Source organism: Schistocerca piceifrons, chromosome 10 (genome assembly GCF_021461385.2).
Source record: "Schistocerca piceifrons isolate TAMUIC-IGC-003096 chromosome 10, iqSchPice1.1, whole genome shotgun sequence".
Classification (NCBI taxonomy): Eukaryota; Metazoa; Arthropoda; class Insecta; order Orthoptera; family Acrididae; genus Schistocerca; species Schistocerca piceifrons.
The window spans coordinates 71,501,282-71,527,776 of record NC_060147.1 but is presented as its reverse complement, the minus strand read 5'-3'; the positions used below and the strand labels follow the sequence as shown (position 1 = coordinate 71,527,776).

At 45.8% G+C, this 26,495-nt stretch overlaps 1 protein-coding gene across 1 annotated transcript in view; it reads right to left on the bottom strand.

The window, feature by feature from the left end:
• The window catches only part of LOC124718792 (homeotic protein ultrabithorax-like), a 903,761-nt gene that overhangs the window by 372,706 nt on the left and 504,560 nt on the right, over positions 1–26,495 (bottom strand). The window contains exon 2 of the mRNA XM_047244398.1: positions 15,850–15,930. Coding sequence (XP_047100354.1) covers positions 15,850–15,930 — 81 coding nt within the window. The remainder of the gene's footprint in view (positions 1–15,849; positions 15,931–26,495) is intronic.

Here is a 26,495-nt window from a genome sequence, read left to right as displayed (position 1 = left end):
AACACTTGTGGTTTGTGTTCAGGTAGCCAAACGACTAATGCGATCAACCTATAATGGTACCCAAGTCCCTCATCACTTGTATTTTCTCTTACGGTAGCCAAACAAAGCGCCACTTCTCCAGTCTTTTGAAGTAGCGAAATGCCTCGTTACTTCTGTACTCTTTCAATGTAGATGAGTGAGTCCTCAGTTGCCCGCTATCAGGGTAGCAAAATGCCGTAATGAATGTACCCCCTCTTAAGGTAGAGAAATGAGTCGTAATGTGTCCGTCTCTTAAGTTTGCCAATCGTCTCGCCACAGAGGTCGCCAAACGACTGTTCAAGTTTTCAGTATCCTACACAGTGTTAAGTGTCTTAACATGTGTGGCATCTCTTTAGACAGACAGATGATTCATAGTTTGTGCAGACTCTTGCTGTATCTAAGTGTGTCACCACTTGTGCGCTCTGTTTAGCTAGCCAAACGACACATGTAATTAATCTATAATGGTAGCCAAGTTCCTCACCACTTGTGTCTTCTCTTGTTGTAGCCAAACGAAGCGCCACTTGTCCAATCACTTAAGATGGCAAGTGCCTCATCATTTGTGCCCTCTTTTAATGTAGCTGAACGAGTCCTCACTTGTCCAATTTATCAGGGAGCCCAAGTTCACCAGTGCTTGTGCCCTCTCTTAAGGTAGCCAAACTGCTTGTCATTTCTAAAGACAGACGGATGATTCATAATTTGAGCAGACTCTTACTGTAAGTGCGTCAGCAGTTTTGCTTTCTGTTCAGCTAGTCAGACGACTCATGTGATCAATCTATAATGGCAGCCAAGTTCCTCAACTCTTGTGTCTTCTCTTGTGGTAGCCAAACCTAGCGCCACTTGTCCAATGGTCAAGTGCCTCATCATTTGTGCTCTCTCTTAATGTAGCTGAACGAGTCCTCACTTGTCCAATTTATCAGGGTGCACAAGTGCACCACTGCTTGCGCCCTCTCTTAAGGTAGCCAAACCGCTCGTCATTTCTTCTCATCACTTACTGTGCCCGCCAACCGGTGACGTGAGGTGTAATTAGCTCTTACCGTTGGACCCCACGTGGGCAGTAATGAGTGAGCCTGTCGCAGCACGGAATGCCCGCCGGGCCGTCGCCTGCTTTGCATGCCGTCCGGCTCTTGTGGCCTTGAGACCGTGAATCTGCCGTCTCGTGTCTCTCTCTCTCTCTCTGCCTGCTGCACTGGTCGCAGCGACAACAGCTGGCCCGCCCTCGCAGCCGACTCGCCTTCCCTTGGACTTCCAGCCCAACTTCATGCGCTACTGACCATTCCCATTTCTTCGTCACCTTCTGCTATCTGCTACATATGAATAATTTTATTCTTCTTGTACTATTTCCGAGGCACTCTTAATTCTAAAGGGTGCACAGTGTGCAGCAAGGAGTAATTACGTGCGGACCTCAAGCTCTTTCAAAATGCTCCATTTTGGGATTCCCTTCCGCCTGTATAAATTTGACCTCTTATGTCTGTGAACCACAGTGATGTCTTCAGACCTCAGACCGCTTCGCAGCTCGTTATAGTTTGAGGTACGGCGCAATTACTACGCCTCAGAGTAAGGCGGCGACGGCATTCTTCGCTGCCGAGACTCAGAAATGTGAAACTGTGTGCAACCGCAGTCGTTATAGCGTAACCGAGGTACTGGTATGTCGTACACTAAATCACAGATACGGCCGTCAATTACTCTCACCTCACAGCTTCAGACACACACACACACACACACACACACACACACACAGAGCCGTCAGTATAGTATAGTTCCATACCTAGCATTCTCCAGAAGGCATTCTTATTTCGCTCTGATTGTAACACAATTTCGCTCGTTCCTTCCTCCGCAATTACACGAGAGCGCAACTCACATCGCGGACAATTAATAAGTAGAAGTGGAGTAGCTTCACGAAAAATGTCACAGCAGCAGGTAGCTCTTTCAAAACTGCAGTCGCGAGACGCAAGCTATATTACACGTTGTCGCTAGGACCTGGATTCAGATCCAAATCCGGCAAACCCAAGTAAAATCTTGTGCTTTTCCCAGATCACTCACGCCGAATATGTAAACAGTTTTTTTTCAATAAAATCTATTTCTTCTAATACACAAATTCTGCACCTGGCTATTCCGTCTTCACAAAGTTTCTTTGGTCGACGTACGTCATTCAGGTCGTGGTTCACTCTTCTCCTGGGTAGTCTTCGTTCTATTCACATGCTGTTTCCAACCACATATGTGCTCATTCGTATGTAAATTCAACTCAGGTCTAAGTTTCCGTTTGTAACTAAATCTCTTGTTCTGCAGCCCTTTCCACTCCTCAAGAACCTACTGACTGTGGGAAACAAAAGAATGGGAGTCGTCGAAATTACGGTCAGGTAATGCAGTCTGGGTGCAAAATAGAAAAAGGGAATAGAGCACAAGTAAGTGCTCTTGTTTCCATTCGGTAGCACAAAAAAGCATACTAAATCTAACAATTTCACTCTATTTCTAATAAATACTCTAGCACTACTTATGAAAAATCAACTACGATGCCCTCCTTATCGAAGAAATACAAGAAAAGGGAAAACAGCATACCCTGTAACGTGCCAGTAATTCAGTGCTCCTGAAGATACTTCAATACTCCGAAACGCATATTAATGTGACTTGTTCCAAGTACCTTCTTCTGTTTTTAGTTTACGTTTATTCAATCCACTCGAGGGGGGTATACTACAGACACTTCTGTTCATTGCAACGTTGAAATACAATGCCGTTCCTCCATATAACGTATCCGGCAAGATGGAACACTTATCTCATCGCCACAGTGCTCTTTCGACAGCCTGGTGTTACAAATTTGCCGATTCGAGACAGAAGAGGCAATCTCGGTTAGAAAATGGTTTGTTTTTTATTTATTTAATATGTAATGAGTTCCGCCGGCCGCGGTGACCGAGCGGTTCTAGGCGCCCAGTCCGGAACCGCGCGACTGCTACGGTCGCAGGTTCGAATCGTACCTCGGGCATGGATGTGTGTAATGTCCTTAGTTTAGTTAGGTTTAAGTAGTTCTAAGTTCTAGGGGACTGATGACCACAGATGTTTAGTCCCATATTGCTCAGAGCCATTTTTTTTGTAATGCGTTCCATTCTCATAGGAGCATCATCAGACATCTGGTGGGAAAAACAAATTTCCTCAATACAAATTTATGAGCCACGAATCGACTATAAAGCTATACTGGCATTTAAATAAATCAACCGGAAAACCACGACCTGAGTTGTGGAAAGAGCGTAAACAGAGGCAAACTCACCGGGTAAAAACACTCCAGGAGCACTGTCAAGTGTACAGGAAGTATCGCAATCACCAAAACTGGTACGTCATCCACTAAAATTTACAGGACACATCCACCAGGTAAGAAAACTCGAGGATTACTGCCAACAGTACTTCTTTCATCTCTGGCAACGTGTGTTAATGCGAAAAGCGCTGAACTGCACGGAGGTTCGGAGTCAATGTAAGACAGCCGGTTCCCCCTAATACTGCCTGGTTCGTCAGTTTATAGGTCGGAGTAAGGCAGTGGCATATACTACCAGCAATAGTACCATGCCTAGTACAGCACTGTAGTGTTCATATCAGCCTTTCATCGGGATTACGTACCTCCAGCCGAAACCCTGTGTCCTCATGTACGCGACGCGTACATCGGGTGGGAAAATGGGTGATTAAAACGAATGTAATTTACGGTCATGAGCCAACCCTGCAGATGAACTAGGAGATGGAAAAGGGGAGAAGAGGAGGAGAAATTCATTTTAGTTTCACAGTGAATGACTAAATAGTTTTCAAATTTCACGACACATTGTTCAGTTCACAACTGTTACTAGACACTGTCCATAACATGTTCCATCTTTTGTCAACCTGATACGGCTGGATTGGAGTTCGGTTTGTGGAGATCATTTCTTGCTGTTGGGGAAGGGCGGGAGGGGATGGGGGGAGGGAGAGGCATTTACTCCGTTGTTCACTGCAGTCCCCTCCCCCCTTCCCGCCCCATACACTTGTTCACAGGGTACGCTAGTCTCACTGCCTTTCGACACAATGCTACTCTGACCACACTGATAACAGTCTCGCCGACTGCTTGTCTAAATATGTCCTCCTTTGGCCTTGAGGGGGCTAGAGAGGCTGCATTTGAGTACAGAAGTAGCACACTCGGCTTTTATTGCCACAGCAAGACTGGGCCGCCATTCGCAGCACCTGTAGGGCAGCCGAAAAGAGCGAACCGCGAGATCAGTGCTGTTGCCCGGGCGGCGGGATATTTTCTCTTTAATTACAGCTTTTCGTCGGCACTGGCTGGCCGGCCAGCGCTGGAATGCCGGTCCAAACAAGTCTCCCGATTCACCTTTCGCCGCCTCTGCCTGCTTCTTTTTCTGGGAGCGGGCGTACCGTCAGGAACGCACCGAGGCCTCGTGCCCGTCACAGCGGCTCCTGGAGAGAGTGGAAACAGGTCGCCGACCTCAGCGTGAATCTGCCACGAATCAGCGCTATCTTAAGTGTAACTTCACCGAAAACGTTATTTTCAAATTTGCCTTGTGGTCACAACAGAGAATCAAAAGTAAGTGTGTTTAACGGAATGAGCAGTGTCTTCAAAAGGAGGTTATAAGATGCATATCGACTGAAGTACAACAAGAGTAATGGAGGAGGAGGATTAAATCACGCAATGGTGTGGGAATAAGATCACGAGTACAACAAAGGCAATGGAAAGTTGTTGAATGAAAACAGGCGGCGATGAAGGAATTATATTCGAAGTACAACACGGGTAAAGGAAAGTAGTCGAATTCAGTGTAGCGACGGTGAAGGATTTAGATTACGAAATGAGACACTAAAACCATTATATAAGTTCTGATGTCTTAGCAACAAAATAGCTGATGACGTCCGAAGTGTCGGATGTAAAATGTGAATTGATAATAACAAGGAAGATAAGAGAAATTTATTAACACCGAATATAATTTTAAGCGCTAGAATGCGTTAGAGAGCACTGGAAAATAGTAGAATTAAATCAGGCGATGGTGAGGGAATTCGATTATGGTACAACAAGGGTAATGGAAAGTAGTCGAATTAAATCAAACGATGGTGAGGGAATTAGAATAGGAGAAGAGACACTTAAGTTTTGATATTTGGACAGCGAAATAACTGTCGACGTCGGAAGTAGAGGATGTAAAATGCTGGCAGACAATAGTAAAAAGGATAAGAGAAAATTGTCAACAGTTAATACAATTTTAAGTTGGAAGTATTTTGCGCATGTATTTGTGTAGAATGTAGCCTTGTACTGTAGTGAAGCGTGAGCGATATACTGTTCAGAAACGATAGAATAAAAACTTCTGAAATGTGGTGGTGAGAAAGAATACTGAAGGTTTGATGCGTAGATCGAATAGTAAGGGAATCGTATTTGGGAGAAAATACATTTAGGTCACAACGCCAGAAAACGAAGGGATTGGTTGATAGGTCGCATCGTGAATCATCAATGAGTCGTCAGTTTGGTAAGTGAGCAAGTATGTGTGTGTGTGTGTGTGTGTGTGTGTGTGTGTGTGTGTGTGTGTGTGTGAAGGGAGGAGGGAGAGGGAGAGAGACCCAGGTATGACTGTCGCATTCAAGTTGAGGTGTAGGGACGCTGTGGTAGCTGTACAGAGATGAAGAGGTCGGCACAGGATACACTAACGATGAGCGCAGCATGAAACCAGTCTTACGACGGAAGATGGAAACCAGACAAGAAGTAATATGTTGCCTCATTCTACTTAGAACGTTATTACTCGGAATTTCGGGAGAAAATCTCACTGTGATGCATATCGCCTCTCTTGTAGAGCTCATCACCGGAATTTGATGAGCATCTCGGAATACGCTTCTCGCCTTTGTTTCGCATTTTTTTAAAATTTTTGTTCTATACATCGTAGACTTCTAACATTTGAAATATTAACACTAGGTAATGGGACTGGAACCAAAAATAGAGGTCATAAAAATCGATAAGTTGTGAACCATATGCAAAAAAGTGTGTTTTCGTGTGCAGTGTATGACGTCACGCGTAGTAGGTTGGTTGGTTGTTTGGGGAAGGAGACCAGACAGCGTGGTCATCGGTCTCGTCGGATTAGGGAAGGATGGGGAAGGAAGTCGGCCGTGCCCTTTCAGAGGAACCATCCAGCATTTGCCTGGAGTGATTTAGGGAAATCACGGAAAACCTAAATCAGGATGGCCGGACGCGGGATTGAACCGTCGTCCTCCAGAATGCGAGTCCAGTGTCTAACCACTGCGCCACCTCGCTCGGTGCACGCGTAGTATTTAATTGCCGCGTAAACTAGGCATGACTACTCTGTAAGCTGTAGGGCTCCTGCTTTGGTGTAGGAAGTGCCTGGAGCCCCCGACTCTACAAGAAAATATACGAGGTGTTTAAGAGAATCGGACAGGTAGGACTCGCATTCTGAGAATTCCGTACACACTTATATAATACAGTTCATCCGGAGGTGTCGATGAGTGAGTTTGCACGTATTAAAATATTTGATATAAATGAAAGAATCTCTTGATTCCATTGAATTAAAAACTTAAATTTCGCATATCGCCAAGGGACTGTAGAGCTTGGTACCCGAGATAAAATTCAACTTGACACATCTACCAATTCCTAAAAGGGGCCTTAACAGACGTGCAGAGACAGACAAACAACAAAGTGATTCTCTAAGGGTCCGCTTCTACCAGTTTAGGCACGAAAGCTTAAAAACCCGTCATGTATTCGTAGAGGAGGTGGTACTGGTCAAAACTAGAAAGAGAGTCACTTTGATTATGTGTCCGGAAACCAATACCTGTTGTGACGAGTAATTTACGGTATTCGGTGGTTTAGCCCCTCTTACGGTTGCCGTTCATTAAGCATGCCTGAATAACTGTGATGAATTACCAACTCGATCTGAGAGTGTTAACCGCGCAGGAAGATAACGACTGTGGTATAAACACGACGGGGCACCATCCCATTTTTCACGGATCGTTCAACGACCCGTCAACAAAAGGTTTCATATACGATGGATTGAACCAGGGGGTTCAGTGCCATGGCCACCTCAGTTGGATTACTAGCATTAAGAACATTTTAGAGGCACTGGAGCATACCCAATCCATCGACATTGTGTAGATTTTAAAAGAGCGACTGACCAACAGATGTGACGCAATTCCAATGGAGCCAAGTATGTTTCAAGAGAGGGACTGAAGAATGTGTGCGGATGCGTAGTAACCACATACAGCACTACCTATACTGTCTTCTTATGCGTGACAGACAGATGGCAATGAGAGGACAAACTAGTCCTTATACCAAAAGGGTTTCGGTTTCCAGACATATCATTGTAGGGGTTTTCCTTCTTGTTTTCTACCAATACTACCATCTGTAGGAGTATTAGACACTTCATTTAAACATCCAGGAAGCATTTTCTGACGACAGTCAGTGAGATCCCAGTAATTCAATTCTCCAGCACTGGCTGGTTGGGCATAAACTGCACTGGAGGCTAGCAGTGGCCTAGCCTGTGTCGGGCACGCCATCGTAGTCTCGGGGCTCCAGGCTCCAGACTCCAGCGTCCGGCCTGGAGACTGGAGAACGCTGCCAGGACCTGTTCCTGACGGCGGGAGGCCGTCCGGCTGGGGAAAAAAAAGAAGGACAAGGCGGCGGCGTGCGTGCGAGCGCGCGCTGGGGCACGAAAATAAAAACAGAGAGCCGGAGAGGAGAAAAGAGAAGAGGAAAGCAAAGGAGGAGGAGGAGGAGGAGGAGGAGGAGAAGAGGAAGAGGTGAGAGAAGAAGGATGTGGGAAGAGGCCGCGAGCGCAAGATGGAGGGCGCGCTGTTGCGTCACCGCGCCGCGCCGAGCCGCGACGGCTCAATCCAGCAGCCTCAGCCTCCAGCGGCCGGAGCTTCCAGTCCAGGCGCGCCGGTCCCACTCCCGCACACGCCAAATGCTTTCCGGTCTTCACTACCACCTTCATCTTCGGTAGTGTCGTCACACTGTACTGTAAGCTCTTCCACAACATTCTATCCTCGGTCCAGTGGCTGAGATTCCAGCCCAGATGTGTTGATCACAATTCCTCATCCTCTTATCGGAAGACACTCTATGGCGGCAACTGTCGCAGACTCCAGTACTAAGGTAGTTTTCTTCAGCGTTATAGTATTGTGCTACAGGTTAGTATTCTATGTTCTACCACAAGCTTCGATCCTGGATCCTTTCTTCCTTTTCCTCCAGTGGGCGAGATTCCAGCCCAGGTGAGTCGATGATTCCGGCGTTCTCTTATCGAAGAGCATTCCATGGCGCTAGCTGTTCCAGATTTCAGCACCAGGAATGTTGTCGTCGCCACTAACAACATTCTGTATAACATGTTAGTATTCTACATTGCCCCACAAGTTTCCATACTGGGTCCTTTCTTTCTTTGCGTCCAGTGGACGAGATTCCAACCCAGATGCGGCGATGCAACCACCACGTGTTGCAGAAATTTATTCGATGGCGACTGCTGGGTTAACCTCCAGTAGCACCATCATCAACACACTGTCGTACCAGACATTACTCTTAATTCTGGCTCACATGACCATCATTGATCCTATACATGAGATATATTCGTTTTTGCGAATATTGACAACCATCAGCCGTATAATGGAATGACGAAAATGAAAATTTGTGCGCGAGCGGGACTCAAACCCAGATTTCCCGCTTATCGCAAGCGGTCGCCTTACCATTACGCTATCCAGAGACAACTCACGGCCATACCCAAACTTCCATACGTTGTCATTCGTGTGTCTGCAACGTGCCCAGTATTGGCGGAAAAATACTATATTGCACTGTCTGCGTTCTTCAGAAGTATGTTGCAATGCTCACTCCGACAAGAAATGATCCTTTCTGTTCCTGCTGAGGGAGTGCTGTCATTCCCTCTGAGAGGAGCAACCCAGATCACCCTCTTGCAAAACCAGAATCCATTGTCGATACCGGTCCGTCTTTGATTATAAGCCTTATTTCTGGTAGTATTACACGATCCTTCATCTTTTGCTCCACCAAGTGTATCCTTCCTTGGACCTGATTAAAATTCTTCTCTCTTATCAGTATCTTACTTCCGCATGTCCCCAATTGATGCTAATTTCTTGCCGGAAAGTATGTCTCCGTCCATACTGTTTCCGTAACTCACGTCAGTTCATTTTTAGAGTGAAGTTCTAGTAGTCTCACCTTGTCCCTTCAGTGCTTCCATCACCTCTAAGACATACATTTCAAAATAGAAAGTTGCATGTGTCAGGCGTTCCTGTATTTTTTACTCAACTTTATTTGTATTTATTACAATGCAGGAGAACAATTTTTATTGATTTGAATATTATTTTTGTGGGACTGCGTCTGTTGGATCAAAAAATCTTCCCAGTCACACTTTGAGCTTTTTGGCTTTCAAGGACTGACACCCACTTTTAAATTCATTATGAAATCACTTCTCTTGCAGCCAGAAACGGCACTGTGTAACAATCATAAAAGTACAATAATAAGTATAGCGCTATATACTGTTTCCGTGAAACGTCACACATCACCAGTATCATAGCGTCAAGCACAAAAAATATCGTGTTTGACAGTTTTCTTTTGTCAACTGCAGTGTACTGGGTGTAGACAGCAATAGAAACTGTACACTACCGTACACTCTGTAACGATGTCCACACGACTCTAACATGTGTCTAATGTTGTCTACATTTTGTACTGGGCAATCGACAAAGGAACATTGTCTGACACGATATTTTGTTGACTGGCGACTCCATGGAGTGTTCTGTGCACCACGACCAGATAATGGATATAATTGGAAGGAGAAAAAGCCTTGGCCGTATTTTTTTGTTTTTTTTTGTTTTATTATCCACAAATTCGATTTTCGGTCACTTAGTGACCATCCTCAGTGCTGTAAGATACAATTAAAATTGTTAATGCCAGTGCCATAAAACAAAAAAAAAAAAATACGGCCAAGGCTGTTTCTCCTTCTAATTATAACGATATTTTGTGTACAAGTGCCCATAATAACTATGGACAACCTCTTGTTTGTTGCTGTGGTCCTCACTCGGAAGACTAGTTTGATGCAGTTCCGCGCGCTAGCCCAGTTTGTGTAATTGTCTCGATCTCCGAATAAGTACTGCAACCTACATCCATTGGACAGTCCTTACTGTATTCAGATTTTGATTTCCTTCTACACTGGATACTTTCCATCAACTACGAAATTGACTAACCCTTGATATATCAGGACGTGTCTTATCGCCGCCCGAAGTGGCCGAGCGGTTCTCGGCGCTACAGTGTGGAACCGCGCTACCGCCACGGTCGCAGGTTCGAATCCTGCCTCGGGCATGGATGTGTGTGATGTCCTTAGGTTAGTTAGGTTTAAGTAGTTCTAAGTTCTGATGACCTCAGATGTTAAGTCCCATAGTGCTCAGAGCGATTTGAACCATCAGACATTAGTCTAGTCCATGCCACATGTCGTTGCGGCATTTCTGCGTGCTCGCGGGGGACTCTACACGGTATTAGGCAGATGTACCTGTTTCTTTGGCTCTTCTGTGTATATGCAGAAGCAAAATAGCTTTTTATGGTGCTGTGGCCAGTCTCTGTTAGCGCGCGAGTGGCGTGACTCGTGGGAAGAGTCGCGGGTTAAATCGGACGACCGGAATCGGCAGGTTCAGTGCAGCTCAGGAGTGTGAAGTGTCGGGTTGCTGCGTTCTCGCGCAGCGATGCAGTTCGCCGTCCGGCATGCGTGGCTACCGGCGGAGGTAGATGTGTGCGCTCACGGAAACCGGAGCAAGAGGACGGCAGATGAAGGAGGGAGGGAGGAGGAGGAGGAGGAGGAGGCACCAAAGGAGGAGTGTTTTGCGGCGACGTCGCGGAACGAGGTGCAGAAAGGACTGTAGATCATTAAAGTGGGCCGGACGGCGGGCCGGATAGCAGCGCAGGAATGCAGGCAGGCAGGCAGCCGGCAGCTAGCGGAGCCGGCGTGTTCTTGCCGCGACGGTCGGCTTCCCAGTAATCGCCGGCGGCGAGAGATGTATTATTTATGGGGCGTCGCCGAGCGCTGCGCGGCCCGTCTCAACAACGAGCTGCAAACGGCAGCGGCGGTGCAGCAAGAAACCCGACCACCGCCGAGGGAAGAAAAGTCCCGCGGCGGAGGGGAAGTTTGGCGCGGGCAAGGTGGCCGCACTGCGAAAGGAAGCGCCGAGGCTGACCACTCGCCGGGCACCTGTCGCGTTGCGTCGCGCCACGCCGTACCACAGGGGTCTCCAAACTTTTTAGTCCGCGGGCCACAGTGACTCCTCCACGAAGTCATAAGGGCCAAGATCTACCTAGTGGGATTAAAGCACTCCTCGATCACCGTAATGTAAGGCTAAAGGAAAGATGAAATCACAAAAATCTAAGGTTGTGGGAAACGAACTACGATTTTTATTTAATTAGATAATTTTTATTGATGGACGTACCTGAACGAAATTCTGGCGTATTTTATTCTGGCGAATTTCACCGACAAAAAAGTGTGTCACTGCACATTCTTCACGAAAGCGTCCCGCAGTGTCACTGCACATTCTTCACGAAAGCGTCCCGCAAAGTTAACGAAATCTCAAAATCATTGTTAGTAACACTATTACTGCAAGACGTAACAGAGGTAGAGTACGTCAACGCATTGTTATTTCAAGCGGCGCAACAATAAGTTTAGCCAATGTCGCAGTGTATTGGTCGCGATCGTCCTCGAAACTCAATTGTTGGCAGTATAGGTACCACCTCAACTATTTGGCGGGCCTGTGGTGGTGGTGGTTAGTGTTTAACGTCCCGTCGACAACGAGGTCATTAGAGACGGAGCGCAAGCTCGGGTTAGGGAAGGATTGGGAAGGAAATCGGCCGTGCCCTTTCAAAGGAACCATCCCGGCATTTGCCTGAAACGATTTAGGGAAATCACGGAAAACCTAAATCAGGATGGCTGGAGACGGGATTGAACCGTCGTCCTCCCGAATGCGAGTCCAGTCTGCTAACCACTGCGGCACCTCGCTTGGTCTTTGGCGGGCCGGATGCGGGGGATGTCCGGTCAGCTAACGCGGGCCGGATTGCCGGCTTTCGCTGGCCGGTTTCGGCCCGCGGGCCGTAGTTTCGAGACCCCTGCCGTACCACACCGCACAGCACCTCTCGCGTGGCGGGGCGTCACACCGGCGCTACTCTTGAGGAACCCCTCACCCGTGCTCAGGCTGTGGAAAACGCGTGTGATCTACATTGCAGAGCCAAAGAAACTTGTACACTCGCCTAATATCGCACAGGGCCCCCTCGTGCACGCAGAAGTGCCGCATCACGACGTCGCATAGACTCGGCCAATGTAGCGCTGGAGGGAACTGACACCATGAATCCTGCAGGGCTCTACTTAAATCTGTAAGAGTACGAGTAGGTGGAGATTTCTGAACAGCACGTTGCAAGCCATCCGAGATATGCTCAATAATGTTCATGTCTGTGGAGTTTGGTGGCCAGCGAAAGCATTTTAACTCAGAAGAGTGTTCCTGGAGCCACTCTGGAGCAATTCTGGACTTGAAACTTCCTGGCAGATTAAAACTGTGTGCAGGACCGAGATTCGAACTCGGGACCTTTGCCTCATTCTGGAAACATCCCCCAGGCTGTGGCTAAGCCATGTCTCCGAAATCTCCTTTCTTTCAGGACTGCTAGTCTTGCAAGGTTCGCAGGAGAGCTTCTGTAAAGTTTGGGAGGTAGGAGACGAGGTACTGGCGGAAGTAAGGCTGTGAGGACGGGGCGTAAGTCGTGCTTGGGTAGCTCAGATGGTAGAGCACTTGCCCGGGGAAGGCAAAGGTCCCGAGTTCGAGTCTCGGTCCGGCACACAGTTTTAATCTGCCAGGCAGTTTCGTATCAGCGCACACTCCGCTGCAGAGTGAAAATCTCATTCTGGAATTGTAGCGTGTCACAGTGTCCTGCTGGGATCGACCAAGTACGTCGGAATGCACAATGAACGTGAATGGACTCTGGTTAATCAGACAGGTTGCTTACGTATGTGTCACCCATCAGAGTCGTATCTAGACGTATCAGGGGTCCCACATCACTCCAACTGCACATGTTCAACACCATTACAGAGCCTCCACCATCTTGAACAGCCCCTGCTGATATGCAGAGTCCATGGATTCATGAGGTTGTCTCCACACCGGTACACGTCCATCGTGTCGATACAGTCTGAAACGTGACTGGTCCAATCAGGCGACAGGTTTCCAGCCATCAACAGTCCAATGTCAGTGTTGCCGGGCACAGGCGAGATGTAAAGCTTTGCGTCGTGCATTCATCACCGGTACACGAGTGAGCCTTTGGTTCCGAAAGCCCATGTCGATGATGTTTCGTTGAATTTTTCGCACCAGCATTGAAATCAGCAGCAATTTGAGGAAGAGTTGCACTTCTGTCACGTTGGACGATTCTCTTCAGTCGTCGTTGGTCTCGTTCTTGCAGCGTCTTTTTCCGGCCGCAGGGACGTTGGAGGTCTGATGTTTTACCGGATTCCTGATATTCACCTTACACTCCTGAAATGGTCGTATGGGAATATCCCCACTTCATCGGTACATTGGAGATGCTGTGTCCCATCGCTCGTGCGGCGACTGTAACACCACGTTCAGATTCCCTTTAATCTTTATAAACTGAAATTGTAGCGGCAGTAACCTACCTAATAAGTGCGCCAGACGCTTGTTGTCTTATATAGGCACTGCCAACAGCAGCGCCGTATTCTGCCTGTTTCGACGTTTCTGTATTAGAATACGCATGGCTTTACCAGTTTCTTTGGCACTTCAGTGTATATTTTATACACTGGACGACCTCCTCTACGAAGGTGGTATGAAACAACACTACACCCAATGCACTAATAACGTATATAAATTACAAATTTATTAATAAAAGTCGCATTTAACTTTTTTCCATCAGACGTTTCCGTGGTTTAAGCCTCCATCATCAGACCGATTCAGATCAACCAATAAGAGGTTTAGGTGTTGCGTGTAAAACGTTTGGGCAACCAGTCGCAATGTCTCTAATCGTGACACACTCCTTTACCTGCCGTGTTTACGTTATATACAACACCACATGCACTACGTATACACTCCAAACATTCCGTATATACACTGAGGTAACTAAAGTCATGAGTCAACTCCTAATACAGTGTCGGACCTGATTGCGCCCGGCGTGGGGAAGCAACTCGACGTGGGATGGACTCAACAAGTCCACTGCGGAAATACTAATCCTTGCTGCCTCTATAGCGGTCTATAATTGCGAAAGTGTTGTCGGTGCAGGATTTTGTGTACAAACTGACCTCTCGACATGTCCCATAAATGCTCGACGCGATTCAGACCGGCGATCTGGGTGGGCAAATTGTTCACTCGAAATGTCCACAATGTTCTTAAAATCAGTCGCGAACAACTGTGGCCTGGTGTGATGCCGCATAGTTGTTTGAGAACATGAAATCCATGAATGGCTGCACCTGGTATCCAAGTAGCCGAACACAACCATTTACTGTCAGTGATCGGTTCAGTTGTATCACAAGACGCAGTCTATATTCCACGTAAAAACAGCCCACACCATTATGGAGCCACCATCAGGCTGCACTGTGTCTTCTTGACAACTCGGGTCCACGGCTCAGTAGGGTGTGCGACACACTCGGACGCTACCACGGGTTTTTACCAATTAAATAAAATCTGTACCCATCTGACCATATCACTGTTTTCCAGTCGTCTACGGTCCAAACAATTTGTTCACAAGTCCAGGAGAGACGCTCCAGGATCGTCTGTTGCCGTAGACCATTTATGTCAAATTCCGTGGTACGTCTCAGACTCATTTCTGCGTTTATTTAACGCAGTGTTGCTTGTCTGTTAGCACTGACAACTCTACGCAAACGCCGCTGCTCTCAGTCTGTAAGTGAAGGCCGTCAGTCACTGCGTTGTCAATGGTGATAGGCAATGCCTGATATTTAGTGTCCTACGCCCATTCTTGACACTGTGGATCTCGGAATATTAAATTCGCTAACGATTCCCGAAATGGCCAGCCTGGGTGGCCCAGCGGTTCTAGGCGCTACAGTCTGGAACCGCGCGACCGCTACGGTCGCAGGTTCGAATACTGCCTCGGGCGTGGACGTGTGTATTGTCCTTAGGTTACATAGGTTTAAGTAGTTCTAAGTTCTAGGGGACTGATGACCTCAGAAGTTAAGTCCCATGGTGCTGAGAGCCATTTGAACCATTTCCGAAATGGATTGTCTCATGCGCCTGGCCCGAACTACCATTCCGAGTTCGAAGACCATTAGTTTCCGTTGTGCGGCTGCAATCGCATCGGTAACCTTCTCGTGTGGATCACCTGAGTACAAGTAACAGGTCCGCAATGCGCTGCCCTTTTATACCCCATATACATGTACATATCGCTATTCCGCGACTTTTGTTACCTCAGTGTAAAGGCTTCTAGCCGTTTTATTTCCGTCTTCTCGTTTTCCCGCTTTCGACGCGTAGAGCTCTCCTCTAAAGCCAGCTACTTCGAACCCTTCTTCTCGTCTCTAGGTAGATGTTCTTCTGGACCTTAACAGGATAGTGAAGATATGAGCAAGGGGAAAAAGTAATACACTACCTAAATCTGTCCGTGAAGCTAATGAAATTGTCAGGAAAACATACCGGAGGAGTTGGCAGGAAACGAACGGAGAAACTCTGGGAAGTTAACTACTGACCACTTGCCTTAGCGAACGACAATTAGCAGGAAGTAATTTTCAACTTACAGTGAAACTACAGCAGTTTCTCTTTGCTCAGTAGTGCCTTTCAACGTTGAAACACTGTACTGAAACAGTAGAGGCGAGACTATGACTAAAATGGAGAAAGAGACAGGAAATGTCCTACCTGCGATCCACTGGTAAGGCACGGGTGCACCTGCGCTATCCTTTAACCAAGAGAAGTTGCCGTGATGGTGACCACACTCACCTGGAACAGAAGAGGAAAAAGATAGACACGTCAAAATGTGGACTCAAACGCAATACAGTACATTATAGTCTTATTATATCCTTGCTCAAAAAATGCAGGTTTCCCAAAGGACAAATTTTCAGACTGAAGCTACTCCAAGTCGCCCACTATTTCTTGCAGACGACACATTTGGGCCAGCTGACAGAATTGCTTTACGCGGTAGTTGTTGTCGTTGTGGTCTTCAGTCCTGAGACTGGTTTGACGCAGCTCTCCATGCTACTCTATCCTGTGCAAGCTTCTTCATCTCCCAGTACCTACTGCAACCTACATCCTAGTGAATCTGTTTAGTGTATTCATCTCCTGGTCTCCCTCTTGCACAAACGTGTCCACACACGAATACAGGGTGTACCAAAAAGAATCATCCGGTTTGGCATGTCTATATTTCTGAAACTAGTAAACATATATAATGAATTTAGTTTTTTGATGAACGGGAAACTCAAAAAGTTATTCTTCATGTCTTTTCCTGGGTGTTCAATATGCCCCCCTTGAGATGCACGCCATATGTCAGTGCGGTATTCAAATTGTCCCCACACTGCAGCGAGCACGTGTTGAGTTACAGCTTCCACAGCTGCTGTTTGCGATGTCTCAGTTCATTCACTGTTGTTGGTAACGGGGGGCACATAAACAGTGACTCTTATAAATCCCCACAAGAACTAATCGCACAGAGTAAGGTCCGGCGACCTTGGAGGCCAGTAATATAAGACTGAAAAATTTGGTTCAGTGCAACCAGTCCATTGCTCAGTAATCCTCTGATTTGCAAATTCTCGCACTTTCAGATCCCACTGCGGCGGTGCCCCATCCTGTTGGCAAATGAAGTGGTTCTAATCAGTCTCCAACTGTGGGAAGAGAAAGTTCTCATACGTATTTCCTGTAACAGTGATCTCGGCAAAGAAAAATGGACCAAACACCTTTTCCTCGAAGGGAACGATCTATTGATAAGTAATCAGCATGGTTTCAGAAAACATCGTTCTTGTGCAACGCAGCTAGCTCTTTATTCGCACGAAGTAATGGCCGCTATCGACAGGGGAACTCAAGTTGATTCCGTATTTCTAGATTTCCGGAAAGCTTTTGACACCGTTCCTCACAAGCGACTTCTAATCAAGACTGCGGGCCTATGGGGTATCGTCTCAGTTGTGCGACTGAATTCGTGATTTCCCGTCAGGAAGGTCGCAGTTCGTAGTAATAGACGGCAAATGATCGAGTAAAACTGAAGTGGTATCACGTATTCCCCAGGGAAGCGTCGTGGGACCTCTGCTGTTCCTGATCTATATAAATGACCTGAGTGAAATCTGAGCAGCTCTCTTAGGTTGCTCGCAGATGATGCTGTAATTTACCGTCTAGTAAGGTCATCCGAAGACCAGTATCAGTTGCAAAGCGATTTAGAAAAGATTGCTGTATGGTGTGGCAGGTAGCAGTTGACGCTAAATAACGAAAAGTGTGAGGTGATCCACACGAATTCCGAAAGAAATCCGCTGGAATTCGATTACTCGATAAATAGTACAATTCTCAAGGCTGTCAATTCAACTAAGTACCTGGGTGTTAAAATTACGAACAACTTCAGTTGGAAAGACCACGTAGATAATATTGTAGGGAAGGCGAGTCAAAGGTTGCGTTTCATTGGCAGGACACTTAGAACATGCAACAAGTCCACTAATGAGACAGCTTACACTACACTCGTTCGTCCTCTGTTAGAATATTTCTGCGCGGTGTGGGATCCTTACCAGGTGGGATTGACGGAGGACATCGAAAGGGTGCAAAAAAGGGCAGATCGTTTCGTATTATCACGTAATAGTGAAGAGAGTGTGGGAGATATGATACGCGAGTTGGGATGGAAGTCATTAAGCAAAGACGTTTTTCGTCGCGGCGAGATCTATTTACGAAATTTCAGTCACCAACTTTCTCTTCCGAACGCGAAAATATTTTGTTAAGCCCAACCTACATAAGTGGGAATGATGATCAAAATAAAGAGAAATCAGAGCTCGAACAGAAAGGTTTAGTCGTTCGTTTTTCCCGCGCGCTGTTCGGGAGTGGAATGGTAGAGAGATAGTATGATTGTGGTTCGATGAACCCTCTGCCAAGCACTTAAATGTGAATTGCAGAGTAATCATGTAGATGTAGAACTGCACAAAACACATTAAATTTTGGAGAGTCCATCTCATATTGTACAACTTCATGTGGTTGTTCCGTACCCCATATTCTCCCATTATGACGGTTCACCTTTCCATATAAATGGAATGTTGCCTCGTCACTAAGCACTGAGCGTGGAAGAAAACTGTCATCCTCCATCTTGCCAAGAACAAATTTACAGAACTCCACACGTTGTTGTTGTTTGTCACCTTCACGAAGAGCTTGCAGTAGCTGAATTTTGTGTTGTTTCGTGTGTAAACGTCGACGCAACACACGCCAGACGGACATGGGGGCCATGCTGAGGTGTCGAGCTGCACGGCGAGCGGATTTCCGCGGAGTTCTTGTGAAACTATGGAGGATGCGTTCTATGTTTGTGTCAGACACTCGGGGACGGATCGGTGATTTGCCTTTACACAAATGACGTGTTTCTCGGAATTGTTCATCCTACTATGTGCTGTAGGAGGATCCATACCATACCTAGTACGAAAGTCACCTTGAACAGGTATTACTGACCCGCGTTGCGCAAAACGCGGAACACAAAACGCCTTCTGTTGTCCCGACACCATTTTTACTAGAACTGAAGTGGTCGCACACTGCTGCTACCTAGCGGGAACCATGTAAACCTCAAGAGTTCACTCTTTCCAACAGTACGTTGTTCACGCACGTATCTCATATAACACAATAGTTACGATTTTCGTAAGTCGGATGATTCTATTTGATACACCGTGTATTTCGCAGCAGATGGCAAGTAAATGAACAGATTCTCTTAATGCTTGAATAGAGCATGTTACTGTGCACGTCTTTCTTTCACTTCCGGTCGAGGCCGATACCATTAAAAGTAGGACGCTGCTGTGACTTTCATGAAGTGAAATCTTCGGGAAGAAAACATCAGAGAAATTATCATCTCGGTTACTTGTACGGAAACGTCAAAGACAAAATGGCTCTGAGCACTATGCGACTGAACTCCTGAGGTCATCAGTCCCCTAGAACTTAGAATTAATTAAACCTAACTAACCTAAGGACATCACACACATCCATGCCCGAGGCAGGATTTGAACCTGCGACCGGAGCGGTCGCTCGGCTCCAGACTGTGGCGCCTGGAACCGCACGGCCACTCCGGCCGGCTCGTCAAAGACAGAAAAGCTGGTATGTATTTGAAGATGCCGTCTTTGAAACATAAGACTATTACTCTACCCACTGTTAGGTACCACGGAGGTGAAGTTGTGACACTGGCCAGTAGTAGAGAACTATTCCAACCGTGAGTATACAGAGAGCGCAACAGGGAATCGTAATGTTCCTGAATACGTCGCCTCAGTATTTCGTCTCTAGCCTCCGTTCACTCCCTCAAGGCACATTCTTGTCTTGCTTCTGGAACGCTGGGAACGGGCTTCCGGCAGCATATCATCACTTGCGTCTGCCCTGAAGATGCCGTTTAGATAACCGGAACACACACGCTAAGAGCCATCATCCAACGGGTGCTCCGTTAGGCCGACCCGTCATTCACTTGTCACACAACTGATCGCTAGCATGGCACACAAGCGCGGACAAGGCTTTTACATATTCATACTATGCAAACGTGCGTTGCTCCGTGATCGTACACTGTTATTACGTAAAATATTCTAACCTATACAAGCTCCCAACGGTCTTATTTATCGCCGATTTGAGGGGGAATGATTTCGTTAGAAAACGAGCAACGAGAAACTAAACTGTACAACAGACTGCTTGCAGGTCACTAAATCACGTTGCCCGAGATTATGGTTACGTTGTTTTTTCCCGTAGAACGGGCTGTAGAGAATAGCTAGAAATTGCGATACAGTTTTACACATTAGTTGGCGCTTAGCTCGTTCTTGTGGCACAAGCAAATACCATCATTTGCCAATAACACGTTGGATCTGCTATGCAAATACGGTCTGAATTTTTCTCACGAATCTCCACATACAAATGCATTCAGAGAGTCGTTAGTTCAGTGCGGTGCCGTGCAACATTATTTAAACATTACTTCTCTTTCCTCCGTTGACATCAGGTTGATAGTCTAAGAAATAACACCTCTGGAATAAACTTGAGATGTTATGTGATGTGGCGCAACAGTGAGGTTAAGTTTTGAATATCAGACGTTGCAATATAGTTCCAGCAAAATTCGCACTGGCCCAGGAAATGCTTTTTTTTAAAAAAAAAATTATGCCAGTAGTTTACTCCACGTAATTAATTCTTATGTGCGATGACCAATTTCAAGAACTGAGTACTTACATACGAAAATATTGTACGGTTGGGAAGAAATAAGTGAAAATTGCATCATCATTTTGTGTAAAAACGTAAGTCTCACGCACAAACTATTGGAATAGACATGTCAACTCTATACAATTGGAGAGGTGAATAAAAGAAGGACATGATTTGCAAAACAAGTCCTCGAGAACGTGACAGATAGTCGGGGAGTGCATTGTACATTGAACTACTTTTTCCGTATTTTATTTATAAATAAAGTAATTCATTGTTCGCGTGCTTCAGTCTTTTTCTGAAATTGCGAAAATTGCTGAGGTAAAGCAAGGTTTTTCGAAATATTAAGAAATATCTCAAGGAACAACAGCGTCGTATACCCATGAACGAATATTCAACTGAAATTTGGAACTGTTGCAGTTGAGGAAAACTTATGAGTACTATATTTAATAGTTTGTTCCATTATTACTCAACTATACACCAATAATAAGTAACTGAACTAAAATCAAGTATTATAAAAAAATAATTTGCAGGCTAAATAAATTTTGAAATAGTAGTTATTGAAAACTAAAACATGTGCCCGTTTTCCAGACATTAAAGAAACGCTGTTAATTTCCTAATATCACATGTAGCGTTATAGAAAACCATCTTCCGAGTCAAAGTACAAGATGGTACACAGACGCAGAAATATAACTTAACTGCCACAAGTTATGCAAGTGTTTTTAAAAATATGTAGAATTTTATTGGCCATGAAACTCCGTAACTGGCAAACTAACAGTATCTTCCAACTAGCTTTGTAAGATTATTCAGCAGATAAATGCGTATCTCTGAAAACATTTTTATAGAGGCTGTACAAAATACAGCCTCTTTTCCTGTCTGAAACGACACATTTCGTAGTATTTGACGACAAATCACCGAGTAAACGAGAACTAATATCTGGCGTCCCCGAGGAAGTGTCATAGGCCCCCTCCTGTTCCTGATCTATGTAACCGATTTAGAAGGCAATCTTAGCTACCCTCTTAAATTGTTTGCAAATGGTGCTGTCATTTACCATATTGTTAAGTCATCAGACGATCTAAACCAATTTAAAAATGATGTAGATAAGGTACTTGTGTGATGTGAAAAAGGGGGTAGTTGACTGTAAACAGTGAGAAGTGTGAAGTCATCTGCGTGAGTATTAAAAGAAAAGAGCCTGCTAAATTTCAATCACATGATAAATCACGTATATGTAAACATTGTGCATTCAACTAAATACTGATGGGTTACAATTGCGAGTAACTTAATTTGGAATGTTGTGGGGAAAGTGAACCAAAGACTGCGATTTGGTGGCAGAACACTTATAAATGCAACAAGTCTAGTGAAGAAACTGCATACACTAAGCTTGTCCATCTTTTGCTGAAGTACTGCTGCGCGGTGTGGGGTCTGCATCAGAGAAGACTATGACAGAGGACATCGGAGAAGCACAAACAAGGGCAGTACCTTTTGTATTATCGCGAAATACAGGAGTGAGTACCACGGACATCATACGCTAATTGGGATGGCAGTCATTCTAACAAAGGGGTGTTTCGTTGCTGCAGGACCTTCTTATGACATTTCGATCATTAACTTTCGCTCTGAATACGAAAAAAATTAATTGGTGCCAACCTAAATAGGGATAAATGATTAGAATAATAATATAAAAGAAATCAAAGCTCGCATGGAAAGGTTTAAGCGTTCACGTACCCCGCGCGCTTTTCGGGAGAGGAACGGTAGAGAAATAGCTTCAAGGTGGATCGATGAAGCCTCTGCTACGCACGTATTTCTCAATTCCAGAGTAATCACGTAGATGTAGATATCTCACAACAAGGAAAACAGTAGAAAATGCATGCAAGAGCTTACGGGCAGTTTTCAGGAGTGAACCGTAAATATCAGGAACCCGGTAAAACATCAGGTCTCCGACGTCACTGCTGCTGAAAAAAGGTCCTACAAGAACGGGACCAATGACGACTGAAGAGAATCGTTCAACGTGACAGAAGTGCAACCCTTCCGCAAATTGCTGCAGATTTCAGTGCTGGGCTTCCAACAAGTGTCAGGGTGCGAACCATTCGACGAAACATCATCGATATGGCCTTTCGGAGCTGAAGGCCCACTCGTGTACCCTTGATGACTGCACGACAAAAAGCTTTAGGCCTCGACTGGGTCCGTCAACACCAACACTGGACTGTTGATGATTGGAAACATATTACACGGTTGTACGATTCTCGTTTTGAATTGTACCGAGCGGACGGATGTTTACGGGTATGGAGACAACCTCATGAATCCATGGGCCCTGCATGTCAGCAGGGGACTTTTCAAGCTGGTGGAGGCTCTGTGACGGTGTGAGGCGCGTGCAGATGGAGTGATATGGGACCCCTGATATGTCTAGACACAACTTTGACAGATGACTCGTACGTAAGTATTGTCTGATCACCTGCATCCATTTCTGTCCATTGCGTATTCCGACTTGGGCAATCAATGCCCCCCCCCCCCCCCTCCGCCAAGTACTCTTACGGATTTATGGACAGCCCTGCAGGATTCATGGTGTCAGTTCCCTCCAGCGCTACGTCAGACATTAGTCGAGTCCATCCCACGTCGTGTTGATGCACTTCTGCGTGCTCGCGAGGACCCTACACGATATTAGACAGTTGTACCAGTCTCTTTGACTCTTCAGCGTTAAATATTCTATATTCAAGAGGTGTCTCCAGTAAATAATTGAGAGCCAGTGTGTCCCTGCTGTACAGTTCGTTTGACAATGTCGGAGGTGTAAGATACTGTGGCTAGGTTCGTAACAAGATACTGGGTCTGATGGCGAATCATTTGTAATGAAACCGGTTAAGTATAGTATATCCACCTAATGTGGTCACGACAGTTGTGAAAAAGAGAGTGGCTTTACTAACTGTTCATTCCGAGTACCGCAGATAGGTGAAAACACCCCGTCTTCAGGCCACGAGTGGCCTACCAGGACCATCCGACCGCCTTGTCATCCTCAGTGGAGGATGCGGATAGGAGGGGCGTGGGGTCAGCACACTGCTCTCCCGGTCGTTATGATGGTATTCTTGACCGAAGGCGCTACTATTCGGTCGAGTAGCTCATTAATTGGCATCAAGAGGCTGAGTGCACCCCGAAAAATGGCAAAAGCGCATGGCGGCCTGGATGGTCACCCATCCAAATGCCGACCTCGCCCAACAGCGCTTAACTTTGGTGATCTCACGGGAACCGGTGTAACTAGCAACTGCGGCAAGGCCATTGCCGCAGATAGGTGAGGCTCTCGTTAATTGGATAAGGACCAATTTGATTGCCAGTCTTTCCCCCGAGGGCTGTCTTCTGAGGACGGGACATTGCGGGAAGTTGGTCTCGACGTTCCGCCTTCTCGTGTAGGAGAGGGAGGAACGGTTCCTGAAGGGCGGACGGGGTAAACTCAGGGCCCCCGAGGGAACATCTGTGACGCCCCGAAGGACAGAAGGGGAGGCCGGCATCTGGGACGCTGATGGCCGCAGGTGGCGCCGCGGGATATTGGACGACCAGTGGACTGGCCAAGGGTAAGAAATCCGGCGCAGGAAGCTGCTCCGGGCTGCAGCGTGAACCAGGCAGCACGCGCTATGGGTCTGGCAGGCAACTAAGATTATGACCGCCATCAACACAGCGCGGGCTTAACACTGGAAATTTTCCATCGAAGATGGGGCCAGAAAAGAAAGACTTGCTATGTAACTCACCCTCTTGACACATCCTAACAGTTTCACCTTGTAATGGAACTTGCCAGTGCGCCTCTATGCACTGGAGAATACGACACAAATTACTTCACAACACGATCCAATGAGATCGAAATCGTGATTCTACGTTTGCTTTAATTTTGATGTCATAACCGAAGCGATATTATGTTTTACAAACAGACTAGCTGCAGTGACGAGCATTGCGCGGTATGTTTAAAATCTGCCACATACAGTGATTGGCCCTGTGACTTGCTGATACTTCCAGGGAAGGCAAGCCGCATGGAAAACTGCAATCGCTTCTAATCTAATATTTGAAGTGTACTTCTTCTATCAGCGTTCGATAAACAGAACTATGATATATCTGTTAAAATTCGATAGGAACTAAATGGTTTTGTATTAGCATTTTTAATTCATTTCCTCAAGTAAATTTTCGCAAACTTTGTATTTTCCCTGTACGAAATGATGATTAGTTGATCCATCTGTTGTTACATTTTGCTGTAAGTAACTCATTGTGTTTTCGGAGAATTCGTCTCCTATTGTTTTAGCTCAGTTGTCAATGATTCAAGTGGGGTTGTTTTCGGAGAATTCGTCTCCTATTGTTTCAGCTCAGATTCCGACGTTGTGTTCGAGCACAATTCGAACAGTTTACGTCACAATTCGGGAAATCTCGGGTTCTGTTTGATCTCCTGACCGACCCGGGATCTAGTGACTTTTGTTGGTACCATATTCACGACCTACCTTAGCGTTTGTATAGCACTGTGGATTTTAATAACATAAGTAATTGAGAAACATGGACTAAAATATCTTCTAGGGTACACGCGATATGTAACGACGGCAACCAATCAATATATCAGAGATTGCTATCATGTTTCTGTCAAAGTCTTGAGCTCCCGCTCGTCCCGCGATCTAGTTGTATCTGCATGTATATATAATGCACACTTTCTCAGCGATATATACTTATAAAATTTTCTCGGGCTTCCAGTGGCTTAAAATCCACGAGCTTGCGGCCGAATTTTCTTCATATTGTCACGTGGCCACTTGACAATTGCTCAGGAGAACTCGATCGAAAACTCGTGACTTTTAGACCGCTAGACGCGGCTGGAAGCCAGAGAAAATTTTATCATCTGATACAGTCTACGCCCCTCCAAATGTAGCCTACGTCCATCCAAGTGTTTTTTACGGGATCGTGTAGAGATCTGAACTAAACTGGCAAGAACTTTTCCATGTTTCTGGTAACAACCCTCACCTTTATATATTACATACGTGTACGTGTCATGTCAGTTTATTAAGTCTTACGTAGATAGTGATTTTATTCTTGTCATGAAGGTGAAATGTGCAAAATTTTATCAAGATTGGAATGAAACTGTAGATTTATATGAATTACAGAGAAACAAACAATCAGATACATACAAAGGTTGACACTAAAGTAAGATTTGTTATTTTATGAAGAACATAATTATTGTTGTATTATCCGTGTATTTCACAGTTATATTTATATCTGAAATCATGGACGTTTAAAATTGCGAAGGTGTACTGAAGAGTTACGCCTCGAAACTTTTTGTGCGTAGTCTCTTCAAGCTCCTAAAATAAAAAAATAAAAACTTTATTAACAGTCTACATCTTTATTCTTCATGGTTACATATTTGTTTCTCAACATAACCACCCTGGCAACGAATACATTTCTCCAACAGACCCCTGTTTCTTGATACCGCCACTGTAGAATGTTTGCTCAGATTCCTTCGGAACTGTTGGGAGCATGCATCTCGCCGACTTCTCCGGTTCTCATATTCAACAAACTGTGTAACCTGCAGTTGTTAATAAAATCAACATTACACCTTTCTCACTCGTATGAAATTTGCTGCCCACGTCCCCGTTTGTAATCCATTAGATATACCAATATTTCTATACGTCTTTCCTGCGTCCACGCCTCCAGATTTGCACCTGCTGGCCAAAACTGGAACTATTTTTTTCCAGTGTACGTCTGTTCCGCATTGACGCATTAGCATATCTACCAAGTTTGGCTCCCATACGATGATTGTAGCCCACAATGGACCTCTGTGAGTCGCTGAACTTCAATTATTAAAAAAAAAAAAAGTGTGTGAAATCTTATGGGACTTAACTGCTAAGGTCATCAGTCCCTAAGCTTACACACCACTTATCCCAAATTATCCTAAGGACAAACACACACACCCATGCCAGAGGGAGGACTCGAACCTCCGCCGGGATCAGCCCCACAGTCCATGACTGCAGCGCCTAAAACCGCTCGGCTAATCCCGCGCGGCCCAATTATAACCTACTGCTAGTGTTTGTTGGGCTCCTGATTGGGGCGACGTACTGTTATTGGCTGCAGAAGTTCGTGGTAGACTGCAATTTGAAAACTAGCAAGACTGTCCACTCCACTCCGCACTGTGCATCCCATGTAGGGGTGGGGCTTCACAGGACTCGCCTCCCCCGCCA